We start from the raw sequence: 18,927 nt of genomic DNA on the forward strand, positions 1-18,927 counted from the left end.
ATGTTTATCATAATTAAAATAACATTTATGTTAACTAATTATTTTGTAACTGTTATTGAATTTTTTACTATTTTATCCATACTTTATATAAAGAGAAAGCTTATTTTAACCTTTTATTATTTAAAAAAATATTGAATTGTCTCTTTAATTTTTTTTCACGCTCAAAAACTCTTTAATTTCTTCGAAGTTTTCTTTCTTAGAGAATAGTAGTACCACCTAAGTACATTTCATTTTTTGAGTGTACGAGAGAACCGAGTTAATTTCAGGGAGGTCATTTACCCATATAGGAATTACATACATCACGACGAATTCGTTTCTAAGGTAACAATTAATACCACAACATGATTAATCTATTTCTTATTTATTTTATTATTATCCAGTCAATACTAATGTCTCGTTATACAGCAGTATATTTTCAAACAATTTAGAACGACTTCGATTTCTGCAAGGCATACAAATGATTCGAAGTCTATACGGAAAGAAAAGAAAATTTCTACATCTGGTATGTTTAATTTAAAGTGTCGATGCCTTATTTCTAATCGGACTTTAAGGTATGGACCAGATCTAAATATTCATTTTTTTTCTTAACAGAATTATTTTTATTAAAAATCGAACAAATCCTTATTTATAATTTTATTATTAAAAAATATAATAATTATAATTTATTAACGGTTAACTGATGATTAATCATTTATCAAAATTCATAACTGTAACCATAACCATTAACAGACACTTTTAACGGTCCGGTTAATAGAAATCGTTAAACCTTAATAGTTCGGTTAATTAACCTATAAAAATAACAGTTACACTGATTAACAGTTACGGTTAATGGTAACAAATTAATTTGAACACCCCTAATAATTATGTTTATTTAAATCTTTAATCTTAAAGCATTAAAATCGCACGAACTAAGTGACATTAGTGTTGATTGTTATCTCTAGAGGTCTCGAAAACTAAATACATCTATAAGAGCGTTTGAACATTCATTATCAAATAATTAAGAATCTTTAATTTTAAACTCTTAAATTTTAATTTAAACAAATATTATTATAATAAATAAATTTATGTGGACTAAAATGTATTTAAGTCTATAAAAATGGGTTAAATATCTAATTTTGTCCCTCTAGTTTCCAGAACTATCCAATTTTACATAATAATTATTTGAGTCAGGGTAGGTTATGATTTTTTATCCTAAACTCGTTTCGGTTTTAAGCCGAATCTCCTTCATAAAATCTATCCAACCTTCTCTAATTTTAATTAAGAAAAAGATATTCTATAAGATTAGATCAAATCAAAACATGTTAAATTCAAATATTTCAACCATTCCTAATATTATTAACCAAATCCTCTCGTTAGTTTAATGAAAGATGCGGTGTTAAAATTTTAGTTCAAATTTAATATGGAACATTCAAAATGTAAGATGAGCTTAACGTTAATATGTTGATTAGGATATGACAAAATCATATTTTAATGATGTCTACTCACATTGTCGTTACTTTCAAGCACTGACTCGATGACATAATATTTCAAACACTGACTCGATGACATAATGTAAATGGAAAATCAATCCATAAAATATAACTCAAACGATTTTGAGATCATATTTTATCATATCACAATCAACATATTAACATCCAACTCAGACAACCGCCAATTTTTAACAAAAAAATGACGAATTTAGAACATATGAATAGTCGAGTAACCATTTTGTAACTGTTAATAGTCGGAACTCAACAAAACAATATCTTATAGTCAATAGATTATTTGTTAACTTTTAATAATCGAAGTACTCAAAAAAGTAACACTCTATATTTGGGACCATTTGCATACTTTACACATTAATTTTATACTTTAAAATTTAATTAAGCGCTCTGTTTTAGGATTAGTTTAAAATCTAGAATATTATTTGGAGACTTTTTTTACCACAGAAAAAACCCTCAAACGCAAACACGCCCACCTGTTTTCTGGAGTTGACTTGGAGCAGGTCGTTATTGTTCGCCCTCCGGATTCGTAATCAGGCAGCGCCATCCACCCCGCTCGGAGCAACCCTTGCCATGGACAACCAATGCCGCACTACTAACACCAGCTTTGAATCCAACACTCTCGTACAAAATGTCCAACAACTCCTTAATGCAAACCCATCTAGTAATTCTCCTTTAAACTCCCAACAATCACTCCCAGATCGCTGTTTCCCAGTTTTCCGTTTGTTTCATTTTTCACTTTGGTTATTGTTGTATAGTTAATAGATGTTCTTTCTTTTCTAAAGCAATTAAGGGTTTCGCTTATATGTTATACTAGTTTTGATGTATGGCTTTTGCTTATATGTTATACTAGTTCTGCTGTATGGGGGTTTTGCTTATATGTTATACTAGTTCTGCTGTATCAGTTTTTTTTTTAATATTATTCTCTTGGTATTCTGTGAAATTCGTATGAAATTTTTTCATTTGGGACGATGACAACTCACACACCATGTCATGATTATCTTTCCACTTAATCTTTAGCTGGATGGGAAGAGTCCTGGAAGCTGGGAGTCACCCCTTGGGATTTAGGCAGCCCCACGCCTGTTGTTTTACATCTGCATAACACGGGATCGCTCCCCATGGGCAGGGCTCTCGTCCCTGGATGTGGCACTGTAAGTTGTGATTCTCTGCAGTATGCCTTAATTGTTAAAAGAAAACAGCTTCATGCACTATTCAAATTGGCAATGGCAATAGCTATCATCATGTGGACTTAAACAGGGATAAAAGTACTGCTCAAAACATGCAGGGATATGATGTGGTGGCAATGGCATGTACTGGACGGCATGTTGTTGGGCTGGACATATCAGAGGAGGCCATAAAGAAAGCAAAGCAGGTTAAACTCCTCCCACTTTAACAAGATTCTTAGAATAGTATCGGTAGCACCGATTTTAGGTATTTTTGCTTGTTTTAGTCTTTCTGAGGCATTGCTTATTCTAATGGTATGTTTGGTTGTCGATATAGATGTCTTCCTCATCACCGAATGTAGATCATTCTACTTTCTTGAAGGAAGATTTTTTCTCCTGGCGCCCAACAGATTTGTTTGATCTTGTTTTTGATTACACGTAAGTTATCTCTAAGGGGCAGTTATCCCACTAGGAAAATCTCTTTTTCATCATAATCTTATGAATTTGCAGGTTTTTTTGTGCCATTCAGCCAGATATGAGATCAGCGTGGGCACAGCAAATCCAAAACCTTTTAAAACCGGACGGAGAGCTTATTACATTGATGTTTCCAGTAATAATTTTTGTGGTTTTATTATTTCTTCCGTTCAGTTCTTCACCAATTATACGTAGCTATGGTTACAAAAAAAAAACATTCTACACAATTTATGGTAACTGAAGTGTGATTTTACTACTCTACTAATTTCTTAATGCAGATTGATGATCATGCTGGTGGACCTCCTTATAAAGTATCAATTGAAGAGTAGTTTTCTGCCACCTCTTTTTCTGCTTTTATCTAGATTATGTTAAAACTTAGAAGTATTTTCTAATCCTGTTTCCGCGCCATTGCTAGTAAAATTTGATCAAATAGGGAGGAGATGTATATCTGCTGATATGAGAATGATCCATCTCTGTCTGATGGAACTTTGTAACCATGCAGCTATGAAAAGGTGTTGCATCCAATGGGCTTTAAGGCAATATCTGTTGTAGACAATGAATTGGCCATCGAAACTAGAAAGGTATGCTAACTTCTTAGCTTGTTTTTGCTTTTGAGTCGATAAACTTGTCAGTCTGAGGTTGCAAAAGCTATATTTGTACCTCGTATGAAGCTGTAATTGGACTTTCAATAACGTGAACTAAATATCACAATGCCAAAAAAGGAGCAAACCAGTTAGATTGTTCAACAGTATATATAAGATATCCTCATGCAATGCCATTATAAAGTATACACTTAAGGCTACTGCTCACTAGTCTTCTTGTAGACCGGTTGATTTTTTCTTCTTGATCTGTTCCAATAGATACAGACGCAACAAAACACATTCATGGATTTATCATTATCTTACATGTTGATTAACTTACGCTAAGATTTACTTATATATATGTGATTAAATAGCTTTCTAACTCATTAACTAACAATTAACTAATCAACAACTTACTAATTATTACAACTAATCAACAGTTCTCTTAACTAATTTCTACATGGATGCCATGTGGTTCCTCAAGAATTTGTCACACAAATATGCACATCATTAGATTCTAACGCGAGTTCTTCGTATTAGATCAAATGGGACCAACGTTGTGAAATAGACCCCTATCTGAGGTCTTGGGTTTGAACCTAGGATGGCGCGTGTTCCCATGATAAATCTTTAAAGGGGTGTTTAGTTCCAAAAAAACATTATTATGGATAATTATCTTTTTTTTGAAATCTCATTCTCATGTTTGGTTTGTCATCATTCCCACTAGATAGAAAAAATTATTACAAACAATATTTTTTTGGCAAGATTACGAGAACGTCATTTCCATGCATTCCTTATGTATTTGTCAATTCTTGTCATTTTAGATAAAATTTCCCTTGAAATAACATGTTTTGTTCATATTGGTTCATGTATTGCATATTTTTAACTAGATAACTAATTATTTGTGGTGTAAATTTATTAAATATTTTTATTTCATACTTAACTTAGTTTTGGTTTCATTTTGATCATTTGCCTTTAAAAAATTAATGATGATGTTGATGTGTCATCATAAGATAATGTTACATCATCGTCGAAAAAAATAAAAAATCACATTAGCAGTGTTGTTAATTTTTGAATGTTGGGTGATTAAAATGAAACCAAAACATAATGTTAGATATGGTTTTGAGATAAATAGTTAGGTGATTGAAACAAAATAAAAATGATAGTTGGGATATTAAATGTGTAGTTCGCTCTAATACTTAATATATTTTTATCAATATTGTGTTAATATCAATATTTTTAAACAAATTATCTACATTTCTAGCTCATACTATAAATTTGATTGAGATAATGTAAACTTTATTCAAATTTGAGTTTATTTATAAGAGAGTTTGCCTTGCAAGCTTATTATAATGAAATTACTATAAGTTACTCAAATTCGATTCAGTAATAAACATGTTAAAACTCAATATTTTGGAATTATCTTAATTCTGGATTCTCCAGAAGTTGAAAAACAACATTATTATAGACACTTAAAGATTTTTTTTAACAAATTCGGCCTAGGAGAGGGGAAGGGGAATTTTGCTTCTAATAGATACAATCTAGGGGAAAGAATAGGTGTCAACTAAAATTTTTTAACCACATGCTCTAGAGATTATTGACATAGACACTTAAAGTTATATTACATACTATGACAAAAGTAAATATAAGATATTTAATTATATGAATTTTTAAACATTATTTAATATACTAATTATATAAACAATATGTTAAATATATATATATATATATTTAAAAATTAGATTAATGTAACAAAAACAATTCTTTGATTTTTATGTAAATATTTTTAATTTGATATTATAAGTTTTTAAGTTGTTAAAAAGAAAATATATCACAAGAACAATTTGATAAAATTTTTGTTTCTAAATAATATATCATTTTCAATAATATGTCAAGTAATGTCACATTTGAAAACTTTTATTTTTAAAAGTAATTTTACATTTTCTGCATCTATCGAACTTTAAGAAACTCGTAGACATTAAAAGAAGATAATATCAAGGCTTGACCCCAGCTCAATGCGAGCGCCCAGGGAAATGAGAATACCTTGTAGGTCAGCGGGTTGTGACAGACTTATTATCGGAGCCCCACCAATTTCTAGTGGATATATATATATAGAGATAGGATCTTGTTACACAATGTAAAATTCTTTTAGTTTTACACATATTTAGGATCATTGAATGAGAGCATAAGACTGAGATTAACAGTAGGAAATGAAAATATATTCATTGGAAAAAAAACAATGAGTCAATCTTAGTCATTTATTTTCACTTATCTAATGATTTTAAATCTGTGTAAAACTAATGTGTTTTATACATATATATTGATTAGTATTTTCGGTGAATATAGATTTCTAGTCTTGGTTATATTTGATGCCTTCATCGGTAAATAGAAGAGAAGAATGAATATATTTTATACTATTAAGGAACTCAAAAGTATAATACTTGTGGCCAAAGACTCAGTGTTAACTTGCTTCAGTACTAGGTTCTTGTCAGACTGATCTCCTTGAGTGTTATTTCTTGTAATTTTCACTGGCTTTTCTGGACTTGTATGTACTATGATAGCCATTAATATAGGGCTAGTGATTTAATTAACTGTATTTGTGAACCATATATAAAAGGATCACTATATACTAGTTCCTTCAACAGGGAAAAGAGAAGCTTGGAAGATGGAAAAGAGCTGTAGGCAACCCCTCCCTATGAATTGTGACGACGGTCGTTGGCTAATCGAGGAGCAATGCAAAAAGGTGTTTGAGCTCAAGATCAAGGCAATTAATTTCATTCACAAACTTCATCTGAATTGTAAGACTTACACATGATAGTTCTTGTTAATACTATATTTTCATTGTACTTTTTTTAAGTCCATTATATTAGATAAAATGTTAATCGATAAATAAAATAATAACAATAAGCAAATATTATAATTGAACGAAACAAAATTAATACAAAATTAAAATAGAGAAACAAAACTTGTTTACTCACATTTAGACATGGAATCAAATGAGTAGAATCAAATAAACAGAAGAATTTTTTGGTTGACGGCTATATAAATAGTTTCTTTAAGACATGTTCGCCATCTCCTTGGTGTTTTGATTAACGTTGGATGTCGGTGTCCTAGGTTACAACAACAAACGATCAAAAAAGTAAATACAACAACGCTGATCAGTCTAGCATAATCTTGCAGTTCTCTATCACCGAAAATAACGAATTTAGAAAGAATTTTCTAAATATTTTTCCTATTACAAAGTTCTAAGTTGTAACTTGTTTCTCTAAGATTTATGTCTCAACTAGCCTATATATATAGAGGAGAAGAAATGAGTTGAAGGGTTAAAACTTTTTAATGAAGAGAATTGTTGAATATGTATGATTGGGAGAACACAATTTTAAACAAAAATTAAATCTATCCGTAAAATGATATAACTTATTATTAATAAATTATAAATAGCATCACAGTTGTTTTTTCCAACACGTGAAATCTTATATTTTTCTTTTGTAACAAGAAAGAATTCTATCCATTTTAGTTATTTTGACAGATTACAAACTTCGTACCATTTAAACTTTGATCTGTGTTAAAAGTTCCATATTCAAGTTGCTTGTGGTCATATCCAAGTTTATGGTTAGATTTTATAATTCGTATTTTAAATAAAGCCACGTTTTATACGTTAATCTTTCGTTAATTAATCACCATTTTTGCAATACATCCATTTCATTAACATTTCCGTGTTTATTCGTAATAATGGATGAACATAACATCCATGATGACGAAAAGGACAGAGAGGTCATGGCCGGCCTCAACTCCGTCCCGCCCCAACGCAAGATCTATTCCTATAGCCAGCAGCTACGGGCCAACTCTGCGCACAAGCGTCACCACCAAGTCCGCAAACACAGCCTCGACGACTTCCCCAAGCCGACTTACCAGTTCTACAATGACGAGTCTTCGGGGATGACGAGTTCTTCAACCACTCCACTTCTAATAATGCTCCCAATGCCTCCGGTGAAGAATATATCATCACTAGTCACTCTCAAAGGGAAAGGCTCGACAAGAACCTCTACTTGGAAGGTGCTTCTCCCTTCTATGAATCCCACAATTTCCGGCCTCTGCCAGAGTTCATTGGCTCCGGAGGTGGCACTGTTATTTTCAAGGTCCCTATGCATGCCACCCCACCCCAGGCGCCCACCTTGCTTGGAGCTCAGGCCCTATCCTCTCATGGAGACTCAAGTAGGGAAGTTCTTGAGGAACATAGCTTGCACCGACACACAACTTTGGGCAGGCCTAGAAAGTGGGGTTCGATTTTGGAGGTTCGAGGATGCTTATCAACTGCGCCTTTTCAAGAGTCTGCCAACACTCCCCCTACTATCTGTTTGCTGGTAGATGGTAGAAATAAATTGGTTTGGAGTTGACACAAGGATGGAAAAATCAGGTAGTGGAAGATGGATCTTCGTACCGATGATGCTACTCCTTTCAAGGAAGGATTTTCATGGCAGGCGCATCGCGGTTCTGTTCTTTCCATCATCATATTAAGTAACAGGTTAAGCTTCCTCCTGTATGTTACAAAGATAACTTTTAAGCATAATGCTTTGCTGCAAGTGACTAGTGGTCAGGTGGAGAAGGCGGTGTTATTAAAGATTTGGCCATGGGAATCCATTGAAAAATCTCTCTCTTAGACCAGAGGAGAAAGACATGGCTGCTTTACTGGTAGAGAGGGCATTCATTGATCTCAGGAGTCAAGTTAATTTAATGGTAACTGTAACCTTTCTTCCTCTGATATCAAGTGCTTGGTTTCCGACCGTGTAAGAGCCAAAGTTTGGTGTGTTCAGCCTCTTTCCTTCTCTCTCTGGTACGTTTGGCCTATGATATGTATATATAAACATGCTTTTCAATTTCCATGGTTTCTACTCTATTGATGAGTTATTTGATCTGTAGGGACGCTTGCACAAAGGAACTTCTCAAAGTGTTTAATATCGACGGTCAGATTGAGAATCGTGTTGACGCCGCAAGATCAACAAACTGTCGTAGAAGATGAGTTGAAGGTGAAATTTGTTTCCGGTACAAAAAAGGAGAAATCCGGGGGCTTTTTGCAACGCTCCCGCAACGGTATAATGGGAGCCGCAGATGCTGTCCGTAGAGTAGCAACTAGAGGGGCCGGGGCATTTGCAGATAGTTCTGTAAACGAACCGAACGTTCAATGAATCGTTCAGCGAGAAGTTCGTTTATGTTAATTTATTTATTAAACGAACGAACATGGACAAGATTTTGTGTTCGTTTAATTAAATGAACAAACACAAACAGAGGGCTCGTTCGTTCATTTAGTTTTTGTGAACGTTCGATAATATGTTCGTTTATTTATGTTCGTTTATTTATGTTCGTTCGTTTATGCTCGTTCGTTTATGTGCGTTCATTTATGTTTAGCTCAATCTCTCTAGACTCATTTAAAATATTAAAGCCTAATAAATTTTAATCTGATACCCATAAATATTTTAAAATTCAATTAATTTTAAATACAAATAAAAAAGCCCAAACAATTAAATAAAGTATAATACTAAAATTGTTAGGAAAGAAAAAATATATTTTCATTTATGTTTGTTTATGTTCGTTTATTGTATTCGTTTACGTTCGTTTATTGTGTTCATTTATGTTCGTTCATTTGTGTTCGTTTATCATTTAAATGAACGAACACGAACAAGCTACGTTCCTTAATGAACGAACACGAACAAGAAATTTTTTGTTCATTTATGTTCGTTCATTTGTTTGGTTAAAGTTAAACAAACAAACATGAACATACCACGTTCGTATTTGTTCGGTTCATTTATGCCTAGCAGAAGACAATAAGAGGACCGAAGCGCTAGTACTAGCTCCGGATGGGAACATATGGAGTGGATGTACAAATGGCCTACTCGTTCAGTGGGATGGAAATGGAACGCAGTTGCAAGATGTTAGCCACCACCCTTGTGCAGTACAATGCTTTTGTGTTTTCGGAACACGGATTTATATAGGCTATGTTAGTGGGACGGTCCAGGTGATGGATCTTGAAGGGAACCTGGTTGCAGGATGGATGGCTCACAATGGTCCTGTCATAAAATTAGCAACCGGAAACGATTACATCTTCAGCTTGGCTACTCACGGCGGTATACGAGGATGGAGCATCTCATCTCCGGGGCCAATCGATGGCATATTACGACAAGAACTAGCAGGAAAAGAACATATCTACTCGAGACAAGACAAAAATAAGGATGCTTATTGGAACGTGGAATGTTGGTCAAGGAAGAGCCTCTCACGAGTCACTTATGTCATGGTTGGGTTCTGTCGTATCAGATGTTGGCATTGTAGTTGTTGGCTTACAAGAAGTGGAAATGGGCGCAGGTTTCCTTGCAATGTCTGCAGCTAAAGCAACCGTAAGATTTATTTAATATCATATAATATATGATATCATGTCTATAATGACAAAATCCTCATTGTTAACCTCTTGTATATAAGTGGAGGTAGGACTTGAAGGGAGTTCTATTGGTCATTGGTGGCTTGACACAATTGGAAAGGCCTTAGATGAAAACACAACATTTGAACGTATGGGCTCTAGGCAGCTTGCAGGATTACTGATTTCTCTTTGGTAAGTAGCTATTACCTCAAAATAGCTTTTTTTTCACATTTCATTTAATGAACCTAGCTTTATCTGCTATATATAGGGTAAGGAAGAGTATTAGAATGCATGCGGGGGGCATTGATGCGGCTGCAGTTCCGTGTGGCTTCGGTCGAGCTTTTGGCAATAAGGTTTTCGACTTTCATCACTTTCATTTTCATGGTTTACAACATAGGCAATGATGTCTCTGCACCTGCAGAGAGTATATAGAAGATTTAAGAATGGGTAATGATGGTGCAGGGAGGTGTAGGTTTGAGGATCAGTGTATGAAAGATTAATATGCTTTGTTAACTGTCACCTAGCTGCACATTTGGAGGCAGTAAACCGGCGAAATGCTGACTTTGATCATATCTTTCGAAATATGATCTTCAGCCTGTCGTCGTCGAATCTGCTCAATAATGCAGCTGGTATGGTGCGATTACTGTTTTTCTGTTGCTCTCTTGCGTTCTCCACATATTTATTTTGGAAGCTTTATTCTTCTGGCTTCCCACTCGTGCTCTGTGTTGCAGCTGGAGCCTCCGCTTCTGTTCAAACGGTTCGGGTCAATAATGTATAGCCTCGCTCTACTCGATTTAGTTCAATATCTTTATTATAACTATCTTAGTTTACCTTCTCTACATAGTTGTTTCGAGATCACAAGTACCACTGCATTTCCACAGCCTGCAGGTGTTAACACTGAAGAAACAAAGCTTGATTTATCTGAAGCAGATATGGTTGTCTTTTGCGGCGATTTTAACTACCGCCTCTTTGGTATATCTTATGATGAAGCCAGGGACTTTGTTTCTCAAAGATGCTTCGATTGGCTTAGAGAAAAGGATCAGATCAGGGCGGAGATGAAAGCCGGTAAGGTTTTCCAAGGAATGCGTGAGGCCATCATCAGATTCCCTCCCACCTACACAGGGCCGGTCCAATGAGTTTTAATATCATGTGCGAGATAATAATTTTATGCTCCTATACTTGTATCGTATAATAGACAAAACATGAATAATTTTTTTAAAACAAAAATGTAATAGAAATTATAATCAAACAATATCAATACAAATACAAACCAAAACCTACAAGGCTACAAATATCACCTAAAATAATGCTTTCGTGTATTTTTTTTGAAGCAAAAACCTCTATTATTTTACGGTAATCAAGACTTTGTAAAAATTGACGTTCGATGCTTAGAATTGCTAATCTGTTCAATCTATCTTGAGTCATCGTGCTTCAAAGATAGGATTTCAAGAGCTTTAATTTTGAAAAATTTCTTTCTGCGGAAGCAACCGTAACGGGATTTATAATGTTACTATAGTAATTCAATATTTTTAGTAATAAATAATTACTTTTAATAAATTTAAATCGATAAAACTGATTATGGGCCTATTTAATTTGAAATTAGAAGAACATTTAAGTCTAATTTGATTTGATACTAAAAGGTAGAAAAGGTCATTACAAATCAATTATGAATACTAATAAACTAAGTGCGTTTATATTATAAACTGATACCCATGCCCCTACATGTTGCCCTTAAAAGTACTTATTTTTTCCTTCAAAATAATACTAATGAGTTTTAATGCCACAGTCTGATTTGATTTGAAACTATAGTAAAAAAACTGATGTCCATGCCCCTACATGCTGTCCTGGGCCGTTGCCCATCTGACACATGTATTGGGCCGGCCCTGCACCTACAAGTTCGAAAGGTACTGTCCAGGCTTGGCAGGTACAACAACAGTCGCTCGGTTTCGCTACGTTTGGCTTGTCTTGGCTTATTTATTCACTTTATTATACCTTTTAAGGTTATGATTCCGGAGAAAAGAAGCGTATTCCCGCATGGTGTGACCGAGTGATATATCGTGATAACAGGGCGGGACCGACGGGCGAGTGCAGTTTAGAGTGTCCTATAGTTTCCTCCACTTTACTGTAAGTTTATTCCCAAAGTGCTATGTTGTGCTGCTGCTTTTGGCTATATGTTTTCATTTCTGATGCGCAAATGTCTAATGGTTAGGTACGAGGCTTGCATGGACGTTACCGAGAGCGACCACAAACCTGTACGCTGCAAATTCCATAGTACAATTGCGCATGTAAATAGATCAGTTAGGAGACACGCATTTGGGGAAGTGATGCTGTCTAATAAGAAGATCAAGGCTATTGCCGACGAATTACGTTACGTTCCGGAAACAGTTGTTAGCACCAACAGCATTGTCCTTCAGAGCCAGGACACATCGATCCTCTGAATCACCAACAAATGCGACAGGGATAAAGCTGTATATAAAGTCATTTGGTTGGTTTGTCTCAATCACTCACAACATCTGACATTAACTTCCATATTCGTGAAGATGTTTTATTACCATCACTATCCAATCTCTATGTTAATTGGCTTAAATAAATTGGATTTTTAAGGTGTCGTGGGCCTAAAGTTTTTTGGTAAAATTCTTTAGATGATACAGAGAGGAAAAATTCAATAAAATTTGGAAATATTGTGGGTGGAAATTTTTTCTCTAAAAATTTAGGTGTTGAAAAATTATTTTAGAATCTAGGTCATTTGCTATAGTACACGAGGAATTCGTCGTGAGGGAATGACGAGTTTCAATTATTTATTATATTTTAAGAAACTCATCATTCCCTCGTGACGAGTTCTACACGTACTGTAGCAAATAACATAGATTCTAAATTAATCCTCAAACACCTATATTTTTCAACAACAAAAATACCTGGATTATTTGGTCAACGAATTCAATAATTTGGCTCATTTAAGGTGAGAAAATTATTTTTTGAGATAGGATGTTTTTTTTATACTGTCAGTAGAAAGACACTCGGATTACTTTGACGTCTTTGGAAAGACGCTTGGAAGATACAGTGTCCTCCCCAGGTTGCATGTAGTCGGAACACCAAACCTAACAGAGTAACAATCTAGAAAACGTTGATTGGTCCAAATGTATTCCCAAAGAAGCCAGATAAGTGAGCGTCTTCCTATTGATACTGTAGCAAACATCTTATCTTAATAAATATTTTTCCAACACTTTAAATGAGCTAATCTTTTTTCCCAACCCATTATCTAAGAATTTTTACCAACTTTCTTAGAATTTAATTTATTTGATTGATAAATAAGAGTTCATTTGGCTCTAGAAAATATATACTATTTTTATTTTCTTTGAAAATAGAAAATGATGAAGAAAATATGTTTGATTGTAAAATTAGAAAATTATTTATAGAAAATAAAAACAAATTAAAATTTGAAAACATAAAAAATATATTTTCAGTATTTTTATTAAAATTATTTTGAAAAAAAGGAAAATACGATATTTATATTTTTAACTTAACTTACACGAGTTTAAATCATTATAACAACAATTTTTTAACTTAATGGTATTTGAAACTCTTAAACTTTTATAAGAAAATCAACGTGGTCTCTGAAGTTTTTTACACTCATTGTGTTCCTTAAATTGAACTTATTTTAATAATTTAATTTTGTAGTATTTTTATATTGGCAAAAGGGTACATGAGGTCTTTGTATTTTTCTAAAAAAAATGAAGTGGTCATCGAATTATTTTTGCACTTAATGTGGCACTCAATGTAACACCACTAACCCCTACTCGACCCAGATACGAATCCGATGTGTCACATTGACTTTTCAAAACATTTACTTGTACAAAATAGTGAATAATTTTAAATCTTTCACTAAATAAAACTGAATAATTTACATAAAATACAATCATATGATTTTACAAAACCGATTAGAGCATATCGGATTCAAATATTTATTTACATGCCAACCACAATCAGTATTACAAAATACATACTATTAAATTCTTTTCTGATATGATCTTTGGAAAGGAGAAACTGGCCTGTATTGCTTAACTTTACTCATTTTTCTTCTCGGAACTTACGTGTGAAACAATCACACGCTAAGTCGTTGACTTAGTGAGGCATATAAAACATATAATAGAAACCATAGAACATTTCATATAACAGAATGAATACATGCACATATACCATCATTATCAACATCAACATCAACATCATTATCATGATCTCTATCATTATCAATAACTCATTTATCATATGATCTTGTACTTATCATTTCTGTATATCATATAACACCTATATCATTTTACAAAGAAACACACATAACATCATATATGTCCTGTAACACATTTCATATCATCAAAAACATATACATCACATATATTGTATTTGTTATTATCTCTTTATTAGCCCATGTACACATGTGATTCAGTGTAAACAATAATAACACGATATCATATAATAATGCAAACACTTTTGATATCTTTTATAGGCCCATGTACATTACTGAGAACTCAAGGTATATGAGTACTTTGAGGTTGTGCACACATATACTGCCACCCCAACTCTTATAATAATATGTTCATATGTCCCTAAGAACATAGGTAATTTGTCCATACGTCCCGAAAAACATGGGTAATCTGTCTATATGTCCCGAAGAATATAGGTAATTTGTCCATATGTCCCGAAGAACATAGGTAACCCTTGACTCTTGGCATGCCAACTATACCTATAGCTCTCGTATCATATAACATGGGCATTATCATTTATAACAGTTTACATCACTTGTATCATATAAACATGTAATCTCATAACTCGTTCTCATGTAGCTTGTATATCATTCTTGTATGATCTCATAGATCCTTGTATAATATTCTTGTCATATAACCCATATCACATAGGTTCATATCATATAATATATATTTCATGTGCATGTAATCACATAGATCGTATCATATAGCTTATATCATTTCTTATGTGTTCATGTAAACACGTATGTCATATCTTGTTCACATATGTTCATATATACATCACATAACACATAGAATAACATATAACTTATACATGTATTCATGTAAATACTTTCATATAGTTTGTATATCAATTCCATATAACTTATCTTACAGTTTTACATAATCACTTATATCACATTAATTATATACTATTTTTATTTATTCACTTATATTGGATTCACGTATCTTATATCGCATATACATGTAATCATGTAGATCAGGTCACATATAATAACATATGACACATATACCCATTTTCATGTACTCATGCACACATAAGAATCACATCAATTACAAATCAAATAACGTTTTAGGAGTCACTTCTTACCATAGTAACTCCATCACTGGCTCATCTAAAGCCAATGTTTATTCGATAACATAAGTACAAATTAAATGTGCACTCACCTTAGCCTCACTGAATTTCAAATCCACTTCTATGATTTATCTCTTTGGATTGATCCTAAATTTGAAGTCGTTTTAGAACTTGCTTGTGCTCGATATCTACACAATCATACATATAATATCCATATCAACATTCCAAATATTATGATTCGATCCTTTATTTCTTAGACTAAAAGAAAGATTTAATTCTATTTTCCTCTTGAAGTAGTATCGGTACCCCCCATAGGGTATCGGTACTTCCTTAGCTGTGGTATCGATACCCAAATTGCATTTGATATTCTTGTTCCAAAAATGGTATTGATACTGATCTTATGGTATCGGTACCCTTGGTATCGATACTACCTACCAATTACTTTTACAAAAGTACAATTACATTTAAGCACCCCAACTATGTGAATGTTGCACTTAAATCACCAATCTTTTCAAACATCCAAAATGCTAATATTTCACATCTAAACGCTCATTTCAATTCCAAAACAACAATTCCCAACATAGTACATCAACTATTAAACAATTATACAATTATTCATAATTTTTCTAAAATTATCGAATTGGTCCCCCAACTTTTCAAAAATTACAAAATGGTCCCCAAATTTTCTAAGGTTTGTAGAATACATCCTACATCATTTCCATACCTTATATAATTTTTCCATAATTTTTCTCACTCAAATACATCATGGTCAAATTTTCAAAGAATAATTTATAGAAAGATTGAACATGTTTTAACCATAAATCAAGTTTGAAAATGAATCTACAACCTCTAAATCATCAAGATTTATCATCAATTTCATGAATCATATCATGAACATAAACCCTTAGATTTGATATCTTTGAATTCCAGCAAGATTAGAAAGAAATATTGGTACCAAATGATAGTTTTTTTTTCGCGTAGATCACTTTCCTATTTCACGACATAACTCGAATTCCAAAGGAATTGACTCAAAATTGAAAACAAAATGTTTTCTTACCTTTGGGAGAAGCTCATGTCCTTGCTGGGGAAGATGAAGAAATTCATCTGACAATTCTTCATCTTTCTTTATTAAATTTTGAAAAACCAATTCATTAAATGTTAAATTACCACTTTACCCTTAAAATTAAAATATCTATACTAATTTACACTTAATGAACTTGATATTTATATTAATATCAAGCCACAGAAACCTTATCATCTTCCAAAGTCAAAGATGAACAAAATATTTTCCTACTTTACCATTTTGCCCTTGCAATTTCCAAAACTTACAATTCTGTCACTTTAATCCAACTGTCCAAATTAAATATGGAATTAAACCCTTAAATATTATTTTCCAACATTTAAAAATGTGAAAATAATATATTTATTTTCTTATTTTCGAGACCAATTGTAACTTTTTAAAATTACAATTTTGGTCTCTAAACTTTTTCAAAGTTTATATTTTGGTCACTAAACTTTCAAAATCTTATAATTTGGTCACTAACTAAATCCATTTGTGGAATAAAATTATTTTTGGGAAAAATAACACTTAGGTCTTTAAGCTTTTCCCAATTTTCTACTTTGACCATCAAACTTTCAAATTTTGCATTTTGGTCACTAGTCCGCTTTTTGGGATGTTACACTCAAACTTAGCAAAAAAACCCTCAATGTGGTCATTTGATCAATTATTTCTATGTTGATCGTTACGGTGTGATGTGACACTTCACAGTGCTGACATGCCAGTCTACAATACTGACATGGTGGTCCACAATGATTGGTGGCATGACTGTTGACAGATGAGTTAAATTGATTTTTTGGTCGTATTTTAGGGCCAAATTGATATTTTTAAAAGTTTAAGGGCTTATTTAATTTTTTTTTAAAAATAAAATATTTTAAAATATAAAAACGTTCAAAATTTTAAATATAAAATACCAAAAATTAAAAATTAAATTACAAAAAATTAAAATATATATTATTATAATTTATCTCGAATTTAAGCGCCAACTCATACATAAACTACATGTACAGTTCTCTCTCAAAGATGTTAGTGAACTTCATTATTTTTAAGGCATAAATTTACAAAAAGTTGGTAATGGTCTACCCATAAGTCAACATAAGTTTACTTAAGAGTTAGTGAAATTCATGATTTTCTGGGAAGAAGGTAGAAGTCTATATGGAGATTATAAAAGGTTCGAGGCTCCTCTTAGTCTTGGCTGAGATATAATGTCCCTTAGTTGATGATATCAAGTAGGGGTGAATAAAACTCGAATCGACTCGAAAAATTGATTTTTTTAATTTTATATTATTTGAGTCAACTCAAATTATCGGTTCGATTTTCAAGTTCGAGTCGAGTTGGAATTTGGAAATTTCGAGTTACTCAAAAAATAAAAATTTGACTACCTATTTTTGATAGTTTTACGATTTAGTCCCTTATTTCCTTATTCCTTCAATTCCTCATTCATTTTAAGTCCATTTTTTACCAAATTTGAACCATATGCTCCTAAACCATCATAAAATACCTATGTGCTTTCAGTTCCTCTTTTTTTGTAATATTTTTTATTTTTCAATTTAGTCCCTCAACTTTTCATGATTTTTTCTTCGATTCATCATTTATTTTAAGTTTATTTTTTACCAAATTTGAATCACATGCTCCTATACCACTATAGAATCCCTATGTAACTTCAATTTTTATTTTTTACTAAAATATTGTCTCTTTTTTTTATTTAGTCCCTTCACTTTGTAGTCTTTTGACTGCAATTGTTTGGAAAATCTTTATTCCCATCAACTAATGGACTCTTTTATACTCTCATCAATAATGTACCCTCAAAATATTTTCTTTAAAAATAATATTCTAAATATATTTTATAATTTTAGATTGTATTTAATATATTAAATAACATTATATTGTTTAAAGATTATGAATATATATATATATATCTTATATGGTTAGAGAAAACTAAAAAATCAGAATAAATAGTTACCATAATACTATAGATAATTATAATAAAATTTGTATAGAAACTGGAATAACTCGGCTCGAATAACTCTGCTCGAATTTCTGAAACTCAACTCGACTTAAAAAAATTTCAAGTTAAGTTCGAGTAAAAAATACGACTCGTCAACTCGAATAACTCAATTTTTTACTCGACTTGACATAATCGAATGTCCACCCCTAATACCAAACATATAATAATTATGGTTGTTCACTGGTTAACAGATTAAATAAATTCGATAGTTAAATATTGAATTTCGTTCTGATATGTCACGTGAATCTGTCAGATGTGGTATTTATGCACTATAGTTGATTTGAAGAACTATATCGGAAGGATATGAATTCGTCAGAGGTTACGAGAAGTGGAAGGATATGTTTGAAAGTATTAATTAATGGGGAGCTCACACTTTTCAGAAAAAAACTATCTTAGGAGGTATAACAATTTTCTCGTTCACTT

General features: G+C 32.4%; 1 protein-coding gene and 1 pseudogene across 1 annotated transcript; both read left to right on the plus strand.

Annotated features, from left to right (window-relative positions):
- The first annotated feature begins 1,932 nt into the window (after positions 1–1,932).
- LOC120191743 (probable thiol methyltransferase 2) lies at positions 1,933–6,516 on the plus strand. The gene is made up of 8 exons (XM_039194663.1): positions 1,933–2,145; positions 2,502–2,632; positions 2,767–2,853; positions 2,982–3,082; positions 3,155–3,254; positions 3,397–3,443; positions 3,621–3,699; positions 6,342–6,516. Exons 1-8 carry the CDS (start codon positions 2,055–2,057, stop codon positions 6,393–6,395), a joined length of 690 nt encoding a protein of 229 aa, XP_039050594.1. The 5' UTR covers positions 1,933–2,054; the 3' UTR covers positions 6,396–6,516.
- Positions 6,517–7,428: 912 nt separating this feature from the next.
- Positions 7,429–13,189, plus strand: LOC120191887 (annotated as a pseudogene).
- Positions 13,190–18,927: the final 5,738 nt, after the last annotated feature.

Source organism: Hibiscus syriacus, unplaced genomic scaffold (genome assembly GCF_006381635.1).
Source record: "Hibiscus syriacus cultivar Baekdansim isolate YM2019G1 unplaced genomic scaffold, ASM638163v2 tig00116971_pilon, whole genome shotgun sequence".
NCBI lineage: Eukaryota > Viridiplantae > Streptophyta > Magnoliopsida > Malvales > Malvaceae > Hibiscus > Hibiscus syriacus.

Bases quoted from the DNA above. Each gene is read 5' to 3' on its own strand.
- LOC120191743 (XM_039194663.1), top strand. From the start codon at position 2,055: ATGGACAACCAATGCCGCACTACTAACACCAGCTTTGAATCCAACACT. The intron at 3,444-3,620 runs GTAGTTTTCTGC...GTAACCATGCAG, and splicing joins TATAAAGTATCAATTGAAGA to CTATGAAAAGGTGTTGCATC. The intron at 3,700-6,341 runs GTATGCTAACTT...TTCCTTCAACAG, and splicing joins TGGCCATCGAAACTAGAAAG to GGAAAAGAGAAGCTTGGAAG.